The 9,800-nt window shown below is 50.9% G+C and overlaps 1 protein-coding gene across 1 annotated transcript in view; it reads right to left on the reverse strand.

Moving 5' to 3' along the window:
* The window catches only part of LAMB3 (laminin subunit beta 3), a 38,818-nt gene extending 32,204 nt beyond the window's left edge, over positions 1–6,614 (reverse strand). The window contains exons 1-3 of the mRNA XM_023519501.1: positions 5,281–6,614; positions 3,876–3,940; positions 2,625–2,779 (exon numbers count right to left, since the gene is read on the reverse strand). Of these exons, the coding sequence (XP_023375269.1) occupies positions 2,625–2,779; positions 3,876–3,903 (183 nt within the window). The 5' untranslated portion in view covers positions 3,904–3,940; positions 5,281–6,614. The remainder of the gene's footprint in view (positions 1–2,624; positions 2,780–3,875; positions 3,941–5,280) is intronic.
* Between the last annotated feature and the right edge of the window lie 3,186 nt (positions 6,615–9,800).

Raw genomic sequence — 9,800 nt, forward strand, 5'->3', positions numbered from 1 at the left:
GAGTCTCCACCACTCCCTGAACTCCCTGTCTGCTGAGTGTTCCTCTGTTAGTTGGCAAGGATTAGAGCTGGGGCAGAAATGTCCAGGTGTCATGAACCCCCTCCCCTGTACATATGCCACAGCAGTGGGCAGGCAGCAGGTCAGGAGGACTTGGTACATGGCTTGCCATGTCACCCCCACATGGAAATAGCAGAAGCACTAGCCAGAAGCTTTGACTTAAGAGAGGTGTGAATATGGGAATGGGAGCCAGTAGAGCGGTGAGGGGGAAAAGGGAAGGGGAGGATGGTAGGAATTTAGCTCTGAAATATGCTACCCTCATTGCCAGCTGTGGCTATTCAGGACACCCCCCAGCCTCCCACCACATCCCCATCTCTAACTATTCACAAAACTCAACACAGCGTGTTTTCATCAGAAGTTTGAGGTCCCAGTGCCTCAAACTGGGATAAAAAGAGACACCTCAATTATATAAAAGAGACACCTCAATTATATAAAGCTCCTGGTATGATGCTCAGGACACATAATATATGCTTAATAAATTATATTTGCTATTAGTATCCTTTAATAACCAAATAAACTTAAAAACTGAAATTGGAACTCAACAGAGTTAAAACCTGAATTTCTGATTCTTATTACACAGGCAGTACAACACCAGGGGAGGGTTCAGGGCACACCTGTACTGAGCACCAGAAGGGAGTGTCTGTGCCTTTAGTGTGTCTTCACCACTGAAACCCGTGGCCTCTGAGAAAGGCATGGAAGGGAGAGGAAGAAAAACGAAACAAGACAGGGAGGTGGAAGGCAAGGGAGAGATGCTGGTCATCAGCAGCCAGCTTGTTCCCAAAGAATGTTGTTGCAAATGCCATCCCATCTGACACTCTCTTCCAGAAGAGGAAAGCAAGGCTTAGACGAGGGTCATCTCTTGTCTATGGTCACACCCCAACTTAGTGGCAGACCCGAGACTACACAATGCCCTCAAGGTGCCTCCATCTTGGCACCTACTCTTTCCAAGAGGCTAGAGATTTATTCCCCTTTATAGAAAAAGAAAAAAACAGCCATTGCTTCTCAGCTTTCATAGAATAAAAATAAGTGAGTTTTATCCATCCCCAGGGTTGCAAAAGTCTAGACTTCTCTTTTGCAAGCATCCAGTTTGGCTCCCGGGGATGTTGCTTACAAGCAGTGAAGGCAGTTGTCTCCCTGGGGGGCATCTGGAAGAGGCAGAGGGCAGACAAGGGTGAAGCCAAAATCCCTAGGCATAGACGGAGAGAAGCTGTCCAAGCAGGGCTAGGACTGAGGGTACATGTCTACGTGGGGCCTGTGTCCTCTCCTTGCTCCTCTTCCCAATGGCAAGTCAGCCAGAGGAAAGGCATCAACAGAGATCTCCCTGAAATGTTCAGACACAAGCTCAGTGACACACAATTTGGTGGGTATGAGGAAAGGGGGCAGTTAAAATCACTCCATTTCCTAGAAAGCTCAAGACTGCCAGACCCCTTAATTCTTGCAGAGTAGTCTGGGCCTGCAGGGAGTGCTGGCCTAGCGCTGGTCACTTTACCCAGCACTGTCAAAGGCACTTCCTCATCTCCAAGTGGGTGAGATGTACTCTGCTCAGCACCTCCAAAGTCACTACCCAGCACCATCTGTGATTAAAAATAGCCAAGAAAACATAGAAACTAGAAAGGCAATAAGGCCCAGAAGTCAGATCAGATGCCACCTCCCATGGCCCTGAGGACAAGGGCAGCTTGGAAAGGGGAAACCACAAATAACCCCGTCTCCTTCAGGACAATCCATCTCTCTCATTCCCTCTCCCCTCTCCCCCACCTCTCTTTTTTTTCTCAAAAGGCTGCAGAGACTCCAACAAGCCACTCTCTTACCCATCCTCCTGTGCAAGCCTAGGTTTTAAGGACAACAAAATGGCCAAATGAGGCAGCTGAGAGACAGAAAAACAGGGAGTGATTTCAACTTTGATAAACATGGGAGCAAAGAAAGACCCACCTTGTTGAGAGGAAAAGAAAAGGAATTTCCTGCAATAAGAGCCCAGAGGCAATGTGGAAGAAATAGTAGAAGAGCTCTCTGAAAAAGCCAATTGCCTAATAGACAATGTTAATCATAGCTCAAAGCATGGAGCTCCTGGATTCCACCCAACTGATCAACTGAGTTTCTGACCTTCCTGGGTAACCTCAGATCACTTCCTCATCTCACTCACTGACCCCGACACAGCTCAGTTTCTGCCACTGCCAGAATATAGCACAGCACACACACACATCCCAGTGCTGAGAGTCACCAAAGATGAGACATTAGATGCCACTTGGCCATGCTTGTTTATTTGCCTACTCCCAAGACTTGAAAGACTATCCTGTCCACATGAAGGCCTGAGGAAAGATTCTGCTTTGCCCAGGAGAAGAGAGAAAAGAGCTATTCAGTTAATTCTTAATACATTTCCTCTTGCCCAACTAATAAGTCAATTCCTCAGAGACAAGGATCAGCCTTACATTTTTCTTGCATTCCCCAGCCCCCACACTAAGGCCTACCTACACCAAGTTCACTCTTAAGTATTCAGTGAACAAATGTCAGACTCACCCACCAATCCTCTCCTTCCTCTAGCACTGTGAGGCCACGAGAGAAGGGCCTACCTCGCCATGGTGGGTGCAGTAGGTCTCAGGCTTGGTCAGTCCACAGGTCGATGAAGCACGGAGAAATTGGGTCCTCCCAATGAGCAGGTCCCCAGCAGGTGGATAGCAGGCCCCACGAGAGCAGGCTTGCTGGGCACACAGGAGGCCAGGCAGGGCTGAAATCACAGAGATGTGCTGTGGGGCAGCCCCAAGAGAGGAGGGTCCAGCTGGCCACCCCAGTGTCCCTCAGGGGAGCCAATGTCAACAAGACTAGACCCTTGCCTTCACTCAAACTACTGCTCACTGCTGGTGGTAATGATTACAGTCCTGAGGCTGTTAAGAGTTAAAAAGCTTATTTCACATTTTAGAACCCCAAACTTAAAAATGAAAAGAGAAACACTGGCAATCTAAAACCCACAAATGGCCATGAAATGTGGCATCTATCTGTGGCTTTTAGAATCGAACTAGAGATACACACTCAGCTGCCTGCATAGGGTTGCAGCTCATGCCTGCAGCATGGCCTCTGGAAGCAGCCCAGAGGAGGGCTGACTACTGAGCCACTTGGGAAACATTGAGAGAGGCCTGCACTCTTTCCATTGCAACCAAAGTGGACCCAGCCACACTTTGGGAGTGCCCAGTGTCAATCCACTGGAACATCAAGAACTCAAGCTACACTGGCTGTGGAACCAGTATGCGAACAAAAGGATGGGAAACAAATTCTGTAGAGCATTCAGGAAACCACAAACAACCCTCAGGTAAAAACAAGAAGACACTTGAGGCCAGGCGCAATGACTCATGCCCGTAATACTACACTCTGGGAGGCCAAGGTGGGAGGATAACATGAGGTCAAGAGTTCAAGACCACCCCGACCAAGAATAAGATCCCATCTCTATTAAAAATTTAAAAATCAGCAGGGGTTTGTAGTGGGTGCCTGTAGTCCCAGCTACTCAGGAGGCTGAGGCTTAAGCCCAGGAGTTTGAGGTTGCTGTGAGCTAGAGTGCCATGGCACTCTAGTCTGGGCAACAGAGTAAGACTCTATCTCAAAATAAAAACAAATAAATAAATAAAAAGACACCTAAGAGCCTTTCAAGAGAGTCAAAGAATCTCTTCCCCAAAGGCCCAAAGAAGTAGAGAAATCTCACAGGTGTCCCCAGTAGATGAGTGTTCCAAACCCAAGACAAGTGGAGTTCACACTTCAGTAAACTCTTTTCCCCATGGCTGTCACTTCCCTGGTGCCTAACAAGGCCTAGAAGGATGGGGAGGGATACTTACTGAAACACAGGAGAAGGAGTGGTCTCATCTTTAGCCAAGGGGGTGATCCCCAGAGAGGACCTCACCTGGGACAGAGAAAAGCACCTGAGTACAACAATGCAAATCCCTAGAGCACACACGCCCCCTTTTTTTTCTGTTTCTTGAGTTTTTTTCAGAAGTCTTTACCTAAGATCTTGACCTAGGACACTTCTGGGCCACAGACATATTTATAGCAGAAAGCTACAAGGGCTCCAGACCCCTGTACCAGCTGGTGTGTGACTCACAAGGTACCCTGGGAAAATCCCATTCCTTCCCAGACTTCAGCTTCCTCCTCTGGAATGGAATGGATGGGAAAGAGGACCAACCGCACTTGGCCACCACATGGGGAGGAAGAAAGGGCTGGGCCCTTTGCAGAAGAAGTAGGGAAGTCCAAGTCCTATTCCTGCCCCAAGAGAGAAGACTGGCTTTTCTCATGGCCTGAAAGCAGCATCAACCCAGCCACAAGCCCAGAGGTAAATGGGCGAGCCATCTCCCACTATTGACAAGGTCTCCAGTACTACCCGGGGCCTCCAGTGGCTATGGGGCCCAGAACTCTGGGCTGAGCAGGTAGCTGGGATGCAACAGGGACAGAAGTATGCCTCAAAATCTTTAATAAGTGAATGAAGACTTTATCTGAACAGGAAACACCCCCAAATCTCTCCAGTGATGGGCTGGGGTTCAGTGAGAGGGGATGGGGCTGGGAGGCTGCAAAGCAGGATTTCTGAAGGAAGTTCAAAAGCCACTGTGAGTGTCCAAGAGAGAGGACTGCTTGTCAAGCACACCCCATCCTACTTGTGCAGTGTCCCCCTCTGCCTTGGACTGGCTGCTCACTCTGCCCCAATGACAACCACAAACTCCTTTGTCTAGGATGGAGCGCTAGGGACTCGGCAAGGCAGGGTTCGAGGGGACCTGGGGGCATTCCTGGTATCTTTAAAGTATACGGCCTAATGCTTCAAAATCATTCCTCCTATGGCCTCCCAGAAGAGTCAGGAGCACAGGGAAGGAACATATGGCTTGAGGGCCCACAGCTAAGGACGGCCTAAGAGAGAGACTCATCTTCTGATTTTCATCCAATGTTCTTTCTGCTCTCCCACCCCCAGCTAGAAATCCCCCCAGAACGAGGCATTCTGAGCTGGGCCAGCCTACCCTTTCCATTTCTCTTTTGTGCTCAACCCCAGAGCTGAACCTGCTTTCTTCTTAGTCACTGAGGCGTTTATCAGATGTAAAACAGCAATCAAAACAGTAGCAGACATTTTATCCTAGGCTTTGCAGGTGAGCTCACTAAGGTGAGTTCCCAGGAAGAAGAATGAATCAGGCCCCAGGCACCCAGAGGTACTGCCCTTCTCCTATCCAGTCTCCATCAGGCAGGTGAAGGCAGGTAACGTACCTCGCTCTGTGCCGCTGCTGTCCTTTCTCCAGATCACCTGAGAGCTCCCCTTGAATGTGGGGGTCTTCTCTTCTGGCTCCAGCTTTTAAACAACAGCCTCACCTCTGGAGACTCCCTAGCTGGGCGTAGCCCCACTTCAGGGCGGGCCTCAGGAATCTGGCAGCCGTCACGCCCATCTCGTCACTGCACCCCCACCCCCCTGGACGGGACTGGGCAAGTGGGTCCGTACCAGAGGCCTCACAGCAAGCTCTGCAGTGCCCTCCTCCCTGGAGGTGCCTTGGGGGCACCTCACATGGAGGCACCAGGCAAAGTTAGTGATTGTCAGAGATCAGAATTCCTAGGGGAGGGAAAGGCCTTCACATCTGTGCCAGGCACTGTACTTGGCACTTCCCCAAGGCCAGTTGAGGCCAGCTTCCTCTATATCCTAGACCACCCTAGATAGACGACTAAGCAGAGGATGCAAAGATCAGGGCTTGTATATAAAGCATCAAAGCCCCAGATGTGTCACTGGGTGAAAAGTTCCAAATATCCAGGAAGGACCCCAGAAAGCACCAACCCCCTCCCCAGGGAAAAAAGTAAGTGGAAAATCCCGGCTTCTTGAGGACTTTGGAGAATCCTTAAAAGGAAAGGTTTGTCAGGAAGGGATCAAAACTCAACTCATCCAGGGAAAGTGTAAGAGGAATGAACAGAGTGACTTGAAATGCCTCCCCTCCAGCTCCTCTGCAGGGTTGGCAGGGAGCCCTAGGACAGGTAACTACCTGTGAGTCACTGCCCCCACTTGCAAGAAGGGTTGGTCTCCTAGCCCCTCCCTCCCTGGGCAAGAATGCCCGCCTGGAGGGCCAGAAATCAGACCTGGCCACAAGTGGTGGGAGGACAGGCTGAAGCAGAGCTGGACTAACAGAGTCAAAGCAGACTTCCCCTGGCTGCCTGCCAGGCCTGAGAACACAGCTTCCATTGTGGGCTCCTGGGCGGGCTCCTTATTGGACTCCTGGGCCTAGAGCCACTGTGAATGGAAGTAACAGGTCCAGATTGAGGGGCTGGTCTCACAGAGCACACTCCCCCCAGGTTGGGGTCAGAGAACTTTTAGGGAGATCTGGAAGGTCACCCAGTCCATATCTTGGCCCTGGAAAGCCTGCCCTGGCATCATTTTTGGAATGCTATTGCCTCAAAGCTGCAATTTAAAGGAGACTCTTAACTACCTATTCCAGCCTTCACTGTCTCCTAAACAGAAAGTTCTCTACCACTGGAGGTAAGGAGGGTTATGCCAAGAAATTAGTTTGAAAACCCTTAAGGGAAAAATACAGAATTTTGTGGATCAAACTGGGCATTTCGAGCCCTCAGGTTCTTATTTAGCATAAGTTCAGGTGGGCCGGGGAAAATCGCAGAACTGGCAAATAGGTAATTAGTTGTTAGATGCATTGTTGATACTCTAATAAATGTTAGTGTCTTGGCCCCACAAATATTCCAGTGAAATTTAGCTTAACTTGGTGAGTCAGTCAGGTTCAGTACAGCCAGCATCCTCTTAACACAAGAAGACCCCCATGTAGTCCCCTGCAGAGAAGGGTCGCCCCTGATACCCCTGCATTTTGAGTTCCCCTGCATGGTGAGCTCTCCCCTTCTCCAACTCCCTGAACTCAAAGCTTTCAGGAAACTCTCATCCTCTGCCCATCACCAGAGGCTGACAAAGAACTCATTAATAATTAACTCAGCAGAAGAGAGCAGGTGTTGCAATCCCAGATCCGGAAAGGAGCCAAGGTAGGGAGGGCATGCGGTGGGCCTCACCATGAGTGGCTGGGGCCCTTTAAATCTCCTTACTCCTCCCTTTTTCTGAGGCTAAGAGGACCCAGGTAAATAAGCAATTGGTGTCTCAGACTCCACAGGCTGGGGCAGGTCCTGAAGTGGTTTGGCGTTGCAGGAGGGAAATGCTAATTGCTGTGCTGGGGTGGGCTTGCCCACTCACACTCCCAGCAGAGTCCAGGAAGTTGTTTCTGCAGACGCCCAAGGGTGGTCCAACCTGGTTTACTCTTCAAGGATGTTGATCATTTCCCAGTGGGGATCCAGTCCCCCCACCCCCATAACTCCAGGGACCCTAGAGCCTGCGATTTGGGCAGGGTCTGGCTAAGGCTAAAGAGGAGGTGGGAATATGGTTGGAAACCCTCAGCCTCCCCTCTACACACCCCTTTTCCTCTCTCCTTGCCTCCCATCCTCCTGAGACAGAGCACTCATGTGTCTTCCCCAGAGTCTCGGCTGATCAGAATTTGTGCTCAGGATGTGGCTAGTAAGATCATCTTTGACCCGGTTTCTCCTGCACCCACACCAATCTATCAGCAAATTCTGTTAGCTCCCCCTTCCAAAAGCAACAAGAATCCACTTCTGCCTTCCTGGCCTGAGCCTCCCTTCCCGGGATATCTGCAACAGCCTCCTCACTTGTGTGCATACAAGTCCCAACAGCAGATCTCTGTGCCCCCTGCTCAGAACCCAGCACATCACCCTCATCCCACCCAGGGCCAAGCCAAAGGAGGCCCCAGAAGGTCAGAAGCACCCCATATTGTACCTCTCGGCCTCCATCACTAACACCTCCCTGCCTTCCTCTGCCTCCAGATTGCCAGCCCTGCTCCTGTCTCAGGACTTTTGCTCCAGCTGCCTCTGTGGCCTGCAATGCTCTTCCCCTTGGACATCTGCAAAGCTCTCTGAATTTTTATTTTTAAGTCTTTTTCAGACCCTAACTTCTCAAGGAGGCCTGCTCTGCCAACTTCCCAGTCCCGTCCCTCCACGCTCCCCCCAGCACTCCCAAACCACCTCCCCTACATTTGGTTGAGTTATATTTATGTGTTTATCTGTTGGGGGGGAGAAGCCACAATTACCACTTTCTAACCAAGTGTATAATTTCCCTACTTACCATGTTTATTTTCTGTGTCCCCCACCACGAGAATATAACGTCCAGAAAGGCAGAGATCTCTGTCTATTTTGTTCACTATTCTTTTCCAAGTGACTGGCACATAGTAGATGCTTGATATTTGTGGAATGAACGGATTCACACTGAAGTGTAAATAATTAATGTAGTCCAATGAGTTCCTCATGCCTTTTGTGTGTAGCTGCAGTCTCAGAGGGGACAGCCCAGGCTTTTGGCTACCAGAATGAATTATCAACAGTGGGAATTCATCCATCCGCCAGCTGCAGTGCAGAGGTCTGTTTTGAGGTGCCTGCCCCCAGATCACAGAAATGTCATGATATAGGCCGTGTACTTCTTTCCCTGCTTACCAGCCGTCCCTGGCTATATCTCTGACAGGGTGTGGCGGTGGCACCAGAAGCTACTGTCCCCATTATCCATCTGTCAGGCTCAAACTCTCCAACGTGTTAGGGGAGATCAGCCAAGATCTGATCAATGAGAGATCAAGGGAAGGGAGCAAAGCAAGGAGGAAAAGAGGAAGAAAGGGGGAGAAGCGGCTGGAGAGGATAAGAGAGCCTAGCCCAGACTGTGAATCAAGTGTCAGAGGAAGGGGCACCAGGTGATGACAGCCCAGCCAGAGACAGTGAGTCACGGCTGAGTCCTTGTCTGTGAGACAGGGTGGATTCTAGGAATGGCCCTGAGGATTTGCCATGTTACTAAAGCTGGCGTGGCCCTGCACTCTAGCACCGCTGCTCAGCCTTCCAGACGATTGGTCGCTCTCCTGTGTGCCTCCCCAGCAACCAGAGAGAGGGGGGCCTGGTGTGATAGCACAGAGAGGAGCCCAGCCTCAGGAAGGGGCAGGCTGTCAGCAGGACACAGCTGCTGCCATGGGTGACTCTGCTCCACACCCTTTCCTCTCTCCCCATGTGGACAACTGCGCCCATTAGCCTGAGCCTGAGGGCTGGGAGAGATTGGGCAGTCAGCCAAAAATAACATTTATAGCACACTCGCACTGTTCTAAGCCCTTTGCATGTAACTGACTCAAAACCCACCACATCTCTGCGGAGATGAGAGGAGGCATGATGATCACCAGAGGAAGGGGAAGCCCTGCCCTCAAGTCAGGCTCCTGGGCCCCCTTAGAGGCTGCAGATCCTTCTGCTCCGTCTCCTGAGGCACATCCCCAAACGGCCCACCCCTCTTGAGCGGCATGGCCCAGTGCAGCCTGCAGTAGGCTGGGCCCTGGCTGGCTGGCTGGCTTCCTCTTTCCTGCCCCAGCCAGAAGGGCCAGCCCCTCTATCCCCTCCCAGCCCCAGCAGAAGGGCCAGCCCATCACCACACCCTCCTCCAGCCCAACCACTCTTCCTCTATCCATTATTCTACTCAGCCATTGACCTCTGCAAATTAGGTTCTCTGGACCGAAGTCCAGACTCTGTGACCTTTGGCCAAGATTTACCACGTGGAGCTGGCCGTGGGGCCATGGCCCAGCCTCCTCAGGAGAGACATCCATACATGTGTCTGAAGAGGCAACATGTAGGTAGGCACGTGGCAGGTCCTGGCAGGTGGTAAGCTTCTGGAAAAGAAGACGGAGAAATAGCTGAGAGTCAGATGGGGCACTTACAACCTAACGTCT

This window comes from Otolemur garnettii, unplaced genomic scaffold, assembly GCF_000181295.1.
Source record: "Otolemur garnettii isolate 467f Iridium unplaced genomic scaffold, OtoGar3 scaffold00178, whole genome shotgun sequence".
Classification (NCBI taxonomy): domain Eukaryota; kingdom Metazoa; phylum Chordata; class Mammalia; order Primates; family Galagidae; genus Otolemur; species Otolemur garnettii.